Raw genomic sequence first — 15095 nt, 5'->3', positions numbered from 1 at the left:
TAGTTCTATAACCAATTAGTACATGTTTATCTCTTAATCAGTTAATTGTGGTAAAATTTGAAGAATGAATGATATTGTCGTGAAATTGTTGACCTTTTAATCACATCTAGTGTAAAGAGAATAGTCTGGTATTTTGTATTATGGTGTATATATCAGACAACCTAACAGCCTAATTCTTGTTTCCCCAGAAACAATATCGTGAAGGCTACGTGGACACCATAAACAAAGGCTACTACCTTCCCAAAGATGCAATTTCTGTTTTAGCAGCCAAGGCCTCCCGAGACATCGTCAGTGATGTAAGTCTGTACCACAAGCTGAATTCTTCTTGTTATTTCACTGCAATGATTAAGAAACTAATCAAAATATTTCCATCCCGAATTTTCAGTACAAGTACAAGGCAGGTTTCCGCAAGCAATGTGGCCATCACATCGGTGCGCTCAGTGTCAAGGACGACCCGCTGATCATGTTGGCCGCTAACGCAGCCAGGATCTCCAGCGACAACATCTACAAGAAGGACTTCGAAAAGACCAAGACCAAGTACAACCTGCCAGGGGACATGCTGTCGATTGAGCTCGCCAAGAGATGCCAGCAGCAAGTGAACGACTTCAACTACAGAACTCATCTGCACAACTGGACCTGCCTCCCGGACTCCACCGACGTGGTCCAGGCCAGAAAGGTCTACGACCTGCAAAGCGATGTGAGTACATGGGAAGTTTAGGTTTGGCTTGTGGAGAGCTGATGAAGTCAGGATTGTTGTTATGTCTTACCATACTTGTACTGTAACACCAAAAGCCATCATTATCATAATGGAAATTGCCTTAAGTTTCTATGTTTTCGTGACCATGCAAACACATTTTTAGGGTTGTTGGCGTCTGTTGGTTTCTTAGATATTCAGATCTCTCCCAACATTTTGAACCTAGATCTGCATCCTGCAAATTTAATAAAAATCCCTTTGAGACATCCACCAGTCAGACAAATTAATAAACTTTATTTATATAGCACCTTTCATGCAAAGAATGCAGCATAAAGTGCTTTACACTTCAGCAGCAAAAACAAAAACGCAAGTTTAAAAACCATACACATACACAAGGAGGAAGGGAGAAAATTTGTGTTTCTATTATGCAAAAATGAGAGAAAATTATAAAAGATTAAAGGTGTTAAATTCCAAATTCAGAGCATATCTATGATTGAGGGATTGCCTCTACATGGCTCTCAATATGGTGGCAGCTAGCAACTAGCCATGCAAACAATGGCAACAGAGCTGACAGAGCTAAGGAGCCTTACACATGCCGTGTCTAAAAACGCGTGGAAAACGCCTCCGTGCCGCTTTTTTTTCTTTCCAAGGTGCTTGGGAGGTTGCTTGGGGTTAAAACTGATTTTTGTCTTTCAGGCAGTGTACAAAGCTGACATGGAGTGGCTGAGAGGATGCGGCTGGTCACCACACGAGTCCGTGGACGTCGTCAAAGCTAGAAACGCCCAGGCTATTTTCAACGAGAGGCGCTACCGCCAGCCCCCGAGCACGGTGAAGTTCACCAGTATTGCCGACCTCCCGGAAATAGTCCTGTCCAAGCAGAACGCCGACAACATCAGTGATGTGAGTAATGACATATTTAAGACTCAATACATATTTTGTACAAATATCTGTATAAATGAGAACGTTTGTTTTCTTTCTTACAGAGGAAATATCGGGAAGTCTGGGATAAAGACAAGCTCAGCATTCACCTGCCAAAGGACATCCCCGCCTGTGTGCTGTCCAAGGCCAATGCTATCAACATCAGCAATGTAAGTTTGCATTATTACAAGTTCTGCCTATATTCAAAGTATATAAATATCTCATTTGTTGCATTCTTTTTGATCATATTTTCTTGCTGTGTGCAGAAACTGTACACAAAGGCGTGGGATGACCAGAAGGCCAAAGGCTACCATATCAAGGAGGACGCTATCTCTGTGCTGAAGGCTAGAGCTTCCAGAGATATCGTTAGCGACGTAAGATAAAGGATTTTAAATACAACAGATTCATAAATTTAATACTTTCTCGGCTTCATCATTCAATCCTTCATCTCTTCTCTTTTAGTACAAGTACCTTGCATCGTACCGTAAGCAGGTGGGTCACCACATCGGTGCTCGCTGCGTCCAGGACGACCCTCTGATCATGCTGGCTCTGAACTCAGCCAAGATCGCCAGTGACGCCCTGTACAAGAAGGACTTCAACAAGTCCAAGACCAAGTTCAACCTGCCGGTCGACATGCTGAATATTGAACTGGCCAAGAGGTGCCAGATACAAGTCAACGATTTCAACTACAGAACTCACCTGCACCAGTGGACGTGTCTGCCAGACTCCACCGACGTGGTCCAGGCCAGGAAGGCCTACGATCTGCAGAGCGATGTAGGTTTAAGTCAGGATTATAACAATGATCAAATATTTATTGGATCTTTTGATATGTATACTCCTATTTTAGCCCTTTAACTCTCACCTGTTTTGTTTTCCTTAGGCTGTGTACAAAGCTGATATGGAGTGGTTACGTGGATGTGGATGGATGCCACATGAGTGTGTGGATGTTATGAAGGTGAAGCATGCACAGAAGGTCCTGGCTGAGGTAAGTCTGACTACAATTTGACTTTATAGTTACTCGTGAAATCACAGACATTTATATATATTTGTAAACATTTATATATATCTTTAGAGTGCACGTGTATCTTTTAGTAAATTATTGTTCTTACATATCTTCCTTGCCGTTTTCCAGAGAGGCTACCGCGTCAAGTTGGATGAACAGAAATTCAAAGTTCCAACTGACAGAGTTGACTTGGTCTGTGCCAAGAATGCTGCTGATGTCCTCAACGAGGTGAGGACGACTCTCTGCTATACAGATGCTTATTTTGAGTCCACTGGTTCCCAAACTGCGGGTCCCGACCCTCACTAGGGGTGTGAGATGTGAGGCCTTCATGATTTTAATGGGTGTAAAGCTGCATTCATGGCAGTCCTCCCATTTATTTGAATGTGGGTATAATGTGTTTAATCTGCAGCGGTGGCGACCGCAGGGGTGCCGGAAAAGACGCAGCAAGCCTGCGGCAAAAAGTTGAATTTGAGAAACGCAACCAAACGTCACGTTGCGGTGACCAATCACATAAACAGCGATCCAGAGTTGCACAACCCAGTCATGAGGGAACAAAAGATGTTAATTGTTGTGCAGTCGCTTGGTGTTAACGGGCCGTTACGTGACATGCCCACACCGCCGCACAACCCTGCGCTGTATCGCTGCAACGCCTCATTTGGTGTGAATGCAGCCTAAGACAACTTTTATTTTAAAAAATACATAAAAATATGCAGCTGCCGTTCATCTTATTTCATTACATTTCATTCATTTCTGTGAAGGAAACTAAATAAATTTTTTAAAGTTTGTATTATTGGATAAAAGCAGAGTAAGGGCACGGTGAAGACCTGATCACAAGTTATATTCACAGAGCCTTTCCTCTCTGCTGAACAGCCTCGTCCTGCATTAGAAAAGTACGCGGTTAAAACAACCAAAGAGCTGATAGAACAATGGCCAAGGGTCAGGGAGAAAGAAAAGAAGCATATCAAGTATGAATGATTGTTAAAAATTTGAAACATAATAGAGAGAATTGTATTAAAAGTTCCTAAAAATAACAAGAAAACAGGAAATAATCTGCTCAAAATGCATCCAAATTGCTTGTTTTTACACAAACTTCCTGCAGTTATTGCGTTGTTGTTCTGTTCTGTTATTGTAATGCATTAAATATAATATAAAATATCCATAAAATATGTCTCTTAGTCAGGGGTCGTCAGTTTACTCAATGATAGAAAAGGAGTTCCCTTAAGGAAAAAAGGTTGGGAATCACTGAACAGATTTGAGTTTTGTTCTGGTAACTGAATTTTGATTTGTCGCTTTACTCAGGCTAAATATCGTGCGACCTGGCACAAGGACAAGATCAAGTACACGGTGACAGACACTCCAGTTCTGGCCACAGCCAGAGAGGTAGCCAAGAACATCCACCCGGTAAGCTGATTCAACAATTCAAGAATTGTATCCTCTATTATTATCAGCACTGCATCATCATAAACCTATAATAACCATTTCCGTGTGTTGCAGAAACTATACACCAAAGATTGGGATAAGGTCAAAGCTACGGGCTACTTCATGCCTGGAGACGCCGTACCGATCAAGCAGTGCATCCAAAACAGTAAAGTGCAGAGTCAAGTGAGTAGTGGGACATCTGTTCCTTTCATAATCAGAACATTTATTGGAGTTCTTAATTTATGATTTCTGTCCGTCCTGTAGCATAAGTACCTTGAGAGTTACCGTAAGCAGGTGGGCCACCACATCGGAGCCCTCAGCGTCCATGACGACCCTCTGATCATGCTGGCTCTGCACTCAGCCAAGATCGCCAGTAACGCCCTGTACAAGAAGGACTTCAACCAGTCCAAGACCAAGTTCAACCTGCCGGTGGACATGCTGCAGTTTGAACTGGCCAAGAAGTGCCAGAGACAAGTGAACGATGACCTTTACAGAACCCGCCTGCACCAGTGGACCTGTATGCCAGACTCCAGCGACGTCATCCAGGCCCGCAAAGCCTACGAGCTTCAGAGTGATGTGAGTGCTAATCACACTAACCTAGGACTTATTTTTCATATTCATTAGGGCGGTGTATAGCTCCGCCGCCATTACTGCGGTGGCAAGTCGTAGTGACTCTACTGTTTGCTAACAGTAATAGCTTTCAGCGGATTGCGTCAGTGATTGCTCGTTGTAACTTACATAAATGTTTGCCGTAGAAAATGAACACAGATGAGTACGTATTTAAAATGGATTACAGTCAAATTGAAGGATTTTACGAGGACACAGGTGCCGTCACTATGAGCAACCACGACGCATTCGACCGAGAGTCAGTTAACACGGTTAGCAGACACTTTGTACGTGTTCTGTTTGTGATGCCGACCAACGTTATATTTTACAGTTAGTTGATTGAGTTCATTTGGACAGTGTCTTTAGCCCACTAACATTAGCTAATGCTAGCTCCTTGTTTCACTCTCGGTGCCTTTGAATGGGGTTGTGTTGTGACGTGTTTGTTGACATTGTCAGAAATTGCGGAGGCCATGGAAGTTAATTTTTGGGGCTTTTAGACTGTCCCGGTTTTCAAGCTGGATGTCCCGAGTCCCGACAAATATCTGTAAACACTCAAATGTCCCGGTTTTCATCAGCCACTAACAAATTATCTCGGTTTTCACCACAATTAAAAACACAATATTATACTTACATAGACGTTTATTATCATGTTCCACTACTGAGATAAGTATATAGAGAGCCAGCCCAGCGCACCGCTGCAGTGTAGTGATGTTGAGCGCTGTCAAGCAACAATTACGCATATGCACGTGCACGAACGTGCGGTACACTTAAAGCTCCTGGTTTGGGGGTTTGAAAATATGGTCACCTTATGCTATAAGCAATGCGATATAATGCAATTTTTAAAATCGAATTTTAAGAAAACTGTCGTATAAAGAACACACCACCATATACATAAAATCTGAGTAAACTAGTTCCTGTAACATCCAGCATCAGTATGGACTGAGTTAGTTTTTGGTATGTCAACTGTTAATTAAACTATTAATTTTTGAGAATCGTTACAGTATTACGAAACATAAGATCGCGATACTCAATATTTTCGATATTTTCTTCCACCCCTAATATTCATACAATAAATTGACAGACAGAAACGTCTATCTTAACTTCCTTATATGTGTCTTTCTTTCTGTCTTCAGAATATTTATAAGGCTGATATGGAATGGCTCCGTGGCTGCGGCTGGGTGGCCAATGAGTCTGTTGACCACGTCAAGGTCAGGAAGGCCCAGCATAATCTCAACGAGGTACCGTATACATGCATTCAGTCTCTCGTTTTCTTTCAGCACATTTTTTGCCCATCACTTTCATCGTGTCTCACCTCAATGCTGTAATCTCATCACATTGCAGAGGCTCTACAAGAAAGGCGCCAAAGAACTCTTCGGAAAATTCACCCTGATCGTGGACCGCCCCGAGCTCATCTTGGCGAGGATGGCTGCCGCCAACCTCAGTGATGTATGTGAAATTTAACACTTCTAAATTTTAAGAAGCATGGTGATAAACAATCACATGTAAATTCTGTTATTTTGCTTCCTTCTATAGCTGAAGTACAAAGAGACCTTCAATGCAGAGAAGGGTATTTATATTGGTTCAGAAGACACTCCTCAACTGGCCCACAGCAGGGAGGTGTCCAAGAACATCAGTGAGGTAAAATATTTCATTTATTAATAATATTTGATGTTTCTATATCACATCATATATCAGCATTGTCTTAAACATCGTGCCTGTGTGATTTCAGAAACTCTACAAACAACAATGGGACACGTCTAAGGCTACAGGCTACAAGCTGGATCATGAATACATCCCACTTCTCAGCGGCAAGAAGGGCAGAGAGATCGCTAGTGATGTGAGTGTCCTACACTTCGTTATGGTGGTCATCGCTGATAATAAGTTTTCTTCTCACAGAATGTAAACAAAAGTTGAGACATGTGTTATTCTGGATCCTACTAGGTCAAGTACCATGATACCCATGAGAAGACCAAGGGTCACTACATGGCCGCGACCCTGGTGGACTTCCCTGAGGTGATGCGCTGTGGACAGCAGGAGAAGAACAAGGCACTGGTAAGATGTCCTTTTATTCCACACCATAAACTAAATCTTCTTCATGTAACATTTTTAATCACTTTTATGAACAGATATTAGGATTCATATTTGTTTTAATCCACATAAGATTCACTTTAGGTGAATTTGTTGATTGAAATGTCAATAACTCTCCCATGGTATGCGTGTCTTCACAGAGGGTCTATCACCATGACTACAATCAAAACAAGACCAAGACCCACCTCCCACCTGACATCATCGCCAACAAGGTTGCTAAGCGATGCCAGGACATGCTGAGCGACGTCCTCTACCGTACCTACCTGCACCAGTGGACCTGCCACCCTGAGCAGGAGGACCTCATCCGGGCCCGCAAGACCAATGAGATTCTCAGTGATGTAAGTCCTTCTTCAGGGCACATCTGCTGCTGCTTGTACCTGATTTTACATCAACTTTATATACATATATATATATATATATATATATATATATATACAAAATGTGGTTAATTGGAATTTGATAAAAGCTCTCTTTAAGAGGAGATACCCCAGGCAAAGCATTGTTTTTCATGAACTGTTGAATTATTGCACAAATTATTGCACAGTTGAATTATTGCACAGATTATTTACAGAAAGTAATTATTTATGACAATTACTCATTTAATTGCTGGAATAATCGGCAGATTACTCGATTACTAAAATAATGAATTGCTGCAGCCCTACTCTCCATTATTGAACATGCCATTTTGTGCTTTGTGCCATTCAACAGGTGTTCTACAAGGAGGACCTGAACTGGATGAAGGGTATGGGCTGCTTCGTCTGGGACACACCGGAGATCGTTCGCGCCAAGAAGTCCTACGAGCTGCAGAGCGAGGTGAGTAACAACACGGGAAACCTTCAGGAATGTTATTTATGATTGAATTTATGATAATTGATCTATGTACTATCTTCCCTTGTAGCTTCAATACAGACACGATGCCAAGAAAGATTTCAACCAATACTCCATTGTGACGGACACCCCGGCTTATGTGACTGCTGTCCTGGGTCACACCTGGGCCAGTGATGTGAGTGAACTGGACTTTTTTAAAAACATATATATCTAATATATAGTGTTTAAGTTCAATTGAGAGCATTAATTAAACACTTGTCATTGACAGCTCAACTATAGGGAGGCTTATCATAAGGAGAAGCACCTGTACACCACCGTCCTGGATACCTACGACTACGCCAAGTGCCGCAACTTCAAGCACTACTTCAGCAAAGTAAGTGAAGATCTCCCTTTCAGTCGATTATCAGCTTTGTAAATGTTCACAAACGTGCAAACATTTTGCTTTTCTGTCAACAGAAAGAATACAGTTCTGCCTGGGACAAAATCAAAGCCAAGAGCTACCAGATCCCACCCGACTCACACGCCCTGCAACACGCCAAACAGCAGAAGATTATCCTCAGCGGCGTGAGTTTAACTTTTCATTCCATGTTATGACTGTGCTTGGATTCTGACCTTTCACCTTTAAAAGACAATCCTGTTTCCCGCTTTTTAGGTGAAGTACAAGGAGGATTACGAGAAGTTCAAATCCCTCTACAGTCTGCCCAAGTCTCTGGAGGAAGATCCCAACACCGCTCGCTGTGTCAGAGTTGGAAAGCTGGTCCTGGATGTAAGTTCACTTTGTTGTTCATCTCCCATATTTCATTTAATGAAGACGAATACAGGAGAGTACAGGTTGTCTGTTGTCCATCTTCATAGCGTCTGTACAAGGAGGACTATGAGAAGACCAAGGCCAAGAACCACATCCCACCAGACATGCTGGAGATCATGTCCGCCCGCAACACCCAGTCCACCGTCAGCGGGATCCACTACCGCAAGTTTCTGCACCAGTGGATATGTCTCCCCGACATGCAGGTGTACACCCAGGCACGCAAGGTCAACGAGCAGCTCAGCGACGTGAGTAACTACTTTCATCTTCATATCCAGTAGCTAAAGATTGGCCAAAGGAGCAGCCATATTCTTGCACATTATTTATACCTGCTTATTTAATTTTTCATTGAAAATTCAAGGAAGCCAACACTGAGGGGCGAATTCACAAAAGAATTGTGCAGCTTTTGCGGCCGCTAAACTGCCATAAAAAAGAATAAATCTGTAAAAGAATAAGTATAAAGAAATGTGGAAAAATAAAGTTGAATAAATAAAAAAATAAATAAGTAAATAAAAAAACGTGGAAATACAAAGAGAAATAAATAAAAGAATAAATACCTGTGGAAGACAAATAATAAAATATAAAACAATAAATTTAAAATTTATTTGTTCATTTATTTCTGTATATATTTATTTTTTGCATTTGAATTACTCCATCAGTATTTCTTCTACTATTTATTTTTATATAATGTAATTTATTTATTTTTAATCCCTATTACTTTTGCTTATTCTTTTCCCCTATTGCTTTTGCTATTCTTTGAAGGGCTGAGCTGTCGATCAACTGGCTTTGGCAGACCTTAATAATACTGCATATTATTATACTGTAATGCATTAAGTTGGCGGTTAAATACATAATTAAATACATACAATTTAATAATGAATAAATATATAATTTTTTTTGTTGAATAAATACAAAATAAATGCATAAATAAATACATTTAAAAGTTAATAATTATTAAAAAAAATTAAATAGAAGGGTAGATACGTAGATATGGGGAATTAATGCTAATGTGAATAAATAAAGGAGTAAATGAAAACAGAAATATCAATTTATGTCAAATTTTATCAATTAATTAATGCTTACATTTATTTTTAATATTATTTTTGTTTATTTATTGAGTCCTTTATGTATTTATATTTATTTATTCAGTTTTGATTTTGGCAGATGTCTTTTACATTTATTTATTTTCTCTTCCGTCACAAAAAAGGGTAAATTGAACTCAGCTGCAGAACTTTTCTGGGCGTGTTTGTCTTTATATCTTTTGTGAATCGGACATTGAGACGGGGCAGATAGCGGTGCTATCAGCGGCCGCAATCCATTCTTTGTGAATTCACCCCTCAGTGTTGTGAATAATAAAGAAGACATAAGAACATAAAGTTCAAAAATAGTATGAAGCTTTAATGGGTATGTTTCAGAAGGGTGCATATGTTTTGAATCCATAAACGGGTCACGTTTCAACTAAGTCACTTAACGTGTGTGTTTTGTTGTGTCCTCTTCTCAGATCTTCTACAAGGATGACCTGAACTGGCTGAGGGGTATCGGCTGCTACGCCTGGGACACGCCGGAGATCATCCGCGTCAAACATGCTGGTGATCTCCAGAGCGAGGTTGGTCAGCCCTCGCAATAGATTCTCCCAGTTTCACATCCTCTCCACTTATTTGGGTTCTATAGTTACGTTGCCACGGTTTGAATGTTTCCAACTTTCATCGTCTCGTGTCGTCGTGTTTTTATTCCAGAACAAGTACAGAGCCAAAGGCATCGAGTGTTTCAAGGAGTACTCGGTGGTGACGGACACTCCGGTGTACGAGACGGCCAAGCAGAACTCTCAGAACCTGAGTGATGTGAGTGAAATGTTCATCCCAATGTTGGCTCATTACTGTATTCTGTATTTCATTACGTGACCAAACATCTCATCTTTTTGTTCTCCTCTTTTTTTCCAGCTGCACTATCGCTACGATTACAACGCCAACATCAAGGGAACCAGCAGCGCTGCGGCTGTCACCATTGACACAGAGCGGGCCCGCATGGCTAACTACATCCAGAGTAATGTAAGAAAACGTTCCTTTATAGTATTTCAGTATTTAGAAATTAACATCATAACATGTATAATGTAAGAATGTTTTTACAAGTTCTGGATAGAAGGAGCTCCATACAACACACACTCTGGTGTTTCTGCTGTAGTGAGCAGTCATTTGAGATTTAAACCATATTGCCTGGTTAAAAAACGACATAGTTCTCCAGCCATGTATTTTGTATGTACCGTATATGTATCCACATACAGTACTTTTGAGATATTAAACCTGGCCCTAACAAAACCAAACTAAAACTACTGTAAAAATACATATACAAAACTAAAACTAAACCTTTCTGAAAAACTAAACTAAAACTAGCAAACGCACTCTGAAGATGAACTTAAACTAATCTAAAATTAAATTGAAAATTCAAAACTAAAATAGAATAAAACCCAATTGAAAATTCTAAACTATTATAACTAATATAATTTTATAACTATAATTGCTAAGACACTTCCAGCCAAACGCTCTCCATGATGTTGAGCTTCATATCCTTTAATTTCATTATGACAAAATATGTTCGTCAACGACCTTTTTATCCACGACTAAGACGAGACGACGCCGTCATCATTAAACTCTAACGGTGACGATATCAAACATGCAATGTCGAGACTTAAATGAAGTTTAAAAAATAAAAGATGTAAAGTGTGTTCCAATCCACGTACTTCCAGAAGTACACTTCAATGTAGTGCACTGTGTGCACTCTGTACTCACTTGAGTAGTGCGTAAATTTCAGCGGGGTAGTGTCGTCTCAAATCGAATACTCTGCGGCGCACTGACCAGAAATGACGATCGCAACATTTGACCGCGGCTCGCTACCCGCCAAAATATCTTCTGAAAAAAAATTAAAGCAGAGTGGAAATGACGTTTCCAACGTCGTCGCCTACGATGTGTCCTCCTGTTGGCTGAAAATGCACCGGTATGTTTATTTTATTTGTTATCTACGTATGTTTGAATAGTGGTCGTGGCTCCGCCCCTTCCGCTACGTAGCCAAGATGGTGACAGTTGAGTGTGGAAAGTGTCCAGCGTTCCACACTCAACGATCTGACCGTTTTGAGTACAACATCCGGGTACTTTGAGTGCACTGCATTTTGCCGTACTTCCCAGTGTGAACGCACTTATGCACTCAGAGTAGTAAGTGTAAGTACAGAAGTACGCGGATTGGAACACACTGCTGGAGTCCCCTACTCCCAAAATATGTCCTATAGGCACTAATCAAATCTTTCAATAGGTTGTTTTTCAACTCTCTAACATAGAACTCTTTATGTGATGGCGTTGGTATGCGTCCTGTCTTACCCCGTTGACTTGTCCTCTCTCAGAACTGGTACCAGGAGGCCAACAAGAGCTCCATGCCCACTGGTTACTCGCTGCCCCACGACACCCCGCTCATCAAGCAGGCGAAGCTGAACAGCGTCGTCACCAGCGATGTGAGTACAGTCGCCGTCTTCAATCAGCCAGTTACTCTTTTAATTCAATTGAACCTGACTGTCAACGTTGTTTTGAATCATTTACTTTTGCTGTTATTCGTGCAGGTGAAGTACAAGGAAGCCTATGAGATGACGAAGGCGAAGGCCTACACTCTTCATCCAGAGGGCGTCAGCTTCGTCAACTCAAGGAAGGCGAACAAGATCACCAACAACGTAAGATAACACACACCGCTGCTACTGTTTTTATTAATATACTTTTTATGCACTAGATAAATCTCATGTGTTGCCGTCTTCCCTTCCTCAGCGTCTGTATCGGGAGGACTACCACAAGACCAAGGACAAGATCCACACAACCTACGACACCCCCGACATCAAACAAGTCAAGATGAACCAGGCTCACCTCAGCGACGTATGGAACCACTTTCACTTTCATTCATGCACCTATTTCTGTTCATGTGGAGTTGAATATTCTGTTCTATTCATCGTTCTCCTTCACATCCTAGTTGTGCTACAGAGAGAAGTACTACAACAGCAGAGGCCAAATGATCCCTTTGGCCATGACGCCCCAGCTGATGCACTGCTTCCACGTCAACGAGATCACCAGCGAGGTATTGGGCGAAAAGAGACACATACAATTTTAAAACTTCAGTTAGAAAATGTTCGTTAAAATCATTTTGTCTTTTTTTTTTTTATTTTAGCTGAAATACAAAGAGGATCTGACGTGGCTGAGAGGCTTCGGCTGCTTCCTGTACGACACCCCGGAGATGATCCACGTCCGCAACATCAACAAACAAAGAGTATGTGTTTCCCTTTTATATCATTTTGAGTCATAATGAACTTCCTGCAGTGGCGTCACAATCCTCTGTGTTCCTGTCTTTTATAGGTGACCTATCCGGTGGAGGCTAAGAAGAACCTCGCCAACTTCTCCGTGGTTCTGGACACACCGGAGTATAACCGTGTGACTGAGCTCAAGACCCACATGAGCGGCGTGAGTCGTTTTCCCCAAAAACACACTTTATCATATTATGTTAAAGTGGCAATCATTAAGATTTCAGTCCTGGCTGAGTTGACAACATCCTGTTTACTGGTGGTAACAGCACCTGTGTGTCCTTTTCCAACATTTAAACTGCATGCCCAAATAACACAATACAATGCATCCATCCATCTTCAACCGCTTATCCGGGTTCGGGTCACGGGGGCACCAGCTCCAGCAGGGGACCCCACACTTCCCTTTCCCGGGTTACATTAACCAGCTCTGACTGGGGGATCCCGAGGCGTTCCCAGGCCAGAGTAGAGATATAATCTCTCCACCTAGTCCTGGGTCTTCCCCGTGGCCTCCTCCCAGCTGGTCGTGCCTGGAGCACCTCCCAAGGGAGGCGTCCAGGGGGCATCCGTGCTAGATGCCCAAACCACCTCAGCTGGCTCCTTTCGGCGCAAAGAAGCAGCGGCTCTACTCCGAGTCCCTCACGGATGACTGAGCTTCTCACCCTATCTCTAAGGGAGACTGCCAGCCACCCTCCTGAGGAAACACATTTCGGCCGCTTGTACCCGCGATCTCGTTCTTTCGGTCATGACCCAACCCTCATGACCATAGGTGAGAGTAGGAATGAAGACTGACCGGTAGATTGAGAGCTTTGCCTTCCGGCTCAGCTCTCTTTTCGTCACAACAGTGCGGTAAAGCGAATGCAATACCGCCCCCCCGCTGCTCTGATTCTCCGGCCAATCTCACGTTCCATCGTCCCCTCACTCGCCAACAAGACCCCGAGGTACTTGAACTCCTTCACTTGGGGTAAGGACTCATTCCCTACCCGGAGTAGGCAATCTATCGGTTTCCTGCTGAGAACCATGGCCTCAGATTTAGAGGTGTTGATCCCCCAATACAATACAATAAATCTTTATTGACTTCAGCTCACCAAACTCAAGAAACAATAACATTAAAAAGACAGACAAGCCGTAAGCTTTGTTGAGTTAAGAATATTGATGGCACTAGTACGGATGAAGGACTTTTTAGCACATTTTGAGTTGCCAGAAGCGACTCCATAGTGCCTCCTGGAGCTCAACCTGGCTGCAGAGAGGATGGGAGCTATCTGCCGTGATGCTCCTCGCTTTCTTCCTCGTCCTTTCTGTAAAAAGTTGAGTCGAGGGCTTCTGGTGATTACCAACTATTCTGCTTGCCATTGACACAATCACAATGACTGTAATCATTTTATTACAGTCCTACGACAGCCACGGATTCCAGATGTTTTCTTTTTTTGTCAGAGCATTTGATTTATTGATTTCTGTTGGGATGTAATGAGAAATTCAACTAAAAGATTGCCACTTTAATAGTCTCATTATTATACAGCTTGCAGTGTATTTATGTTCAGAAAATAGTTTGTATTTAACGTTTTTCTTTCTCCTCTATTTTCCAGCTGATCTACAAATCCCAGAGCAGGCAGGAGATGGCGAAGGTCTCCAACACGGTGGATTCTGTGGACATCACCAGATCCAAATGGGCCCAGCAGCTGACTAACAAAGCAAGTTCAGAATCACACTTTTACACACACATATTTATCTTCTTCTTTTACTGATAATCTAATCAGTATTTTATCTGTTTCTCTGCAGTTCCAGTACACCAGCCTGGCCAATAAGGAGAGAGCTCACTTCACTCAAGAGATTGAAACTCCAACGATGAGCCATTCTAGAAGAATGAAAGTCATCTGCAGTGATGTGAGTCTTCCTCTTCCTCATTTCTCCTTTCTTTCTCTCATGGTTTTCCTTGCTGTTTATCAGCCGTACCTTCATCACCTCTGTGGAATGATTGTATTTGTATTCAGTGATATGATCTGATGATCTGACTCTCTTCTTTTCTTCCCTCAGAACAAATACAAAGACCAGTATGAGAAGATGAAGCACAGGTACACCGCCATCGCTGACACACCTCTGCTGATCCGTGCCAAGAAATCCTACCTCCAGTCCAGTGATGTGAGTACGCTCGTTGGCTAACCTTCATAGCAAACTATAATATTTATATCACTGGTCGGTGTTGTTCAACGCAGTAATCTATCAAATTTGTAGTTAAACTTGTATTACTCCACCTGAAGAAACTACTCATTAAACTAAGAGCTTCATGAGCTGATGGAGAATTTGTGTTGCCTACAATAGTCTGAATATTGTTTCATGAACTTTCAACCATACCACAAAATACTACCGGTACAAATCAGTGCAAAAGAGAATCTGATTTCTCAGTAAAATA

The 15095-nt window shown here is 41.9% G+C and overlaps 1 protein-coding gene across 1 annotated transcript in view; it reads left to right on the top strand.

The window, feature by feature from the left end:
* The window catches only part of neb (nebulin), a 106347-nt gene that overhangs the window by 49253 nt on the left and 41999 nt on the right, over positions 1–15095 (top strand). The window contains exons 68-102 of the mRNA XM_074657902.1: positions 189–296; positions 386–697; positions 1391–1594; positions 1678–1782; positions 1879–1986; positions 2075–2386; positions 2493–2597; positions 2745–2843; positions 3915–4016; positions 4110–4217; positions 4299–4610; positions 5774–5878; positions 5982–6086; positions 6174–6278; positions 6370–6477; positions 6582–6692; positions 6869–7066; positions 7437–7541; positions 7627–7731; positions 7825–7929; positions 8013–8120; positions 8209–8322; positions 8412–8609; positions 9863–9967; positions 10098–10202; positions 10302–10409; positions 11753–11860; positions 11966–12073; positions 12165–12269; positions 12364–12468; positions 12559–12657; positions 12744–12848; positions 14272–14376; positions 14465–14569; positions 14720–14824. Of these exons, the coding sequence (XP_074514003.1) occupies positions 189–296; positions 386–697; positions 1391–1594; positions 1678–1782; positions 1879–1986; positions 2075–2386; positions 2493–2597; positions 2745–2843; positions 3915–4016; positions 4110–4217; positions 4299–4610; positions 5774–5878; positions 5982–6086; positions 6174–6278; positions 6370–6477; positions 6582–6692; positions 6869–7066; positions 7437–7541; positions 7627–7731; positions 7825–7929; positions 8013–8120; positions 8209–8322; positions 8412–8609; positions 9863–9967; positions 10098–10202; positions 10302–10409; positions 11753–11860; positions 11966–12073; positions 12165–12269; positions 12364–12468; positions 12559–12657; positions 12744–12848; positions 14272–14376; positions 14465–14569; positions 14720–14824 (4605 nt within the window). The remainder of the gene's footprint in view (positions 1–188; positions 297–385; positions 698–1390; positions 1595–1677; positions 1783–1878; positions 1987–2074; positions 2387–2492; positions 2598–2744; positions 2844–3914; positions 4017–4109; positions 4218–4298; positions 4611–5773; positions 5879–5981; positions 6087–6173; positions 6279–6369; positions 6478–6581; positions 6693–6868; positions 7067–7436; positions 7542–7626; positions 7732–7824; positions 7930–8012; positions 8121–8208; positions 8323–8411; positions 8610–9862; positions 9968–10097; positions 10203–10301; positions 10410–11752; positions 11861–11965; positions 12074–12164; positions 12270–12363; positions 12469–12558; positions 12658–12743; positions 12849–14271; positions 14377–14464; positions 14570–14719; positions 14825–15095) is intronic.

This window comes from Sebastes fasciatus, chromosome 14, assembly GCF_043250625.1.
Source record: "Sebastes fasciatus isolate fSebFas1 chromosome 14, fSebFas1.pri, whole genome shotgun sequence".
Classification (NCBI taxonomy): Eukaryota; Metazoa; Chordata; class Actinopteri; order Perciformes; family Sebastidae; genus Sebastes; species Sebastes fasciatus.
This window is presented reverse-complemented; position numbering and strand designations above follow the sequence as displayed.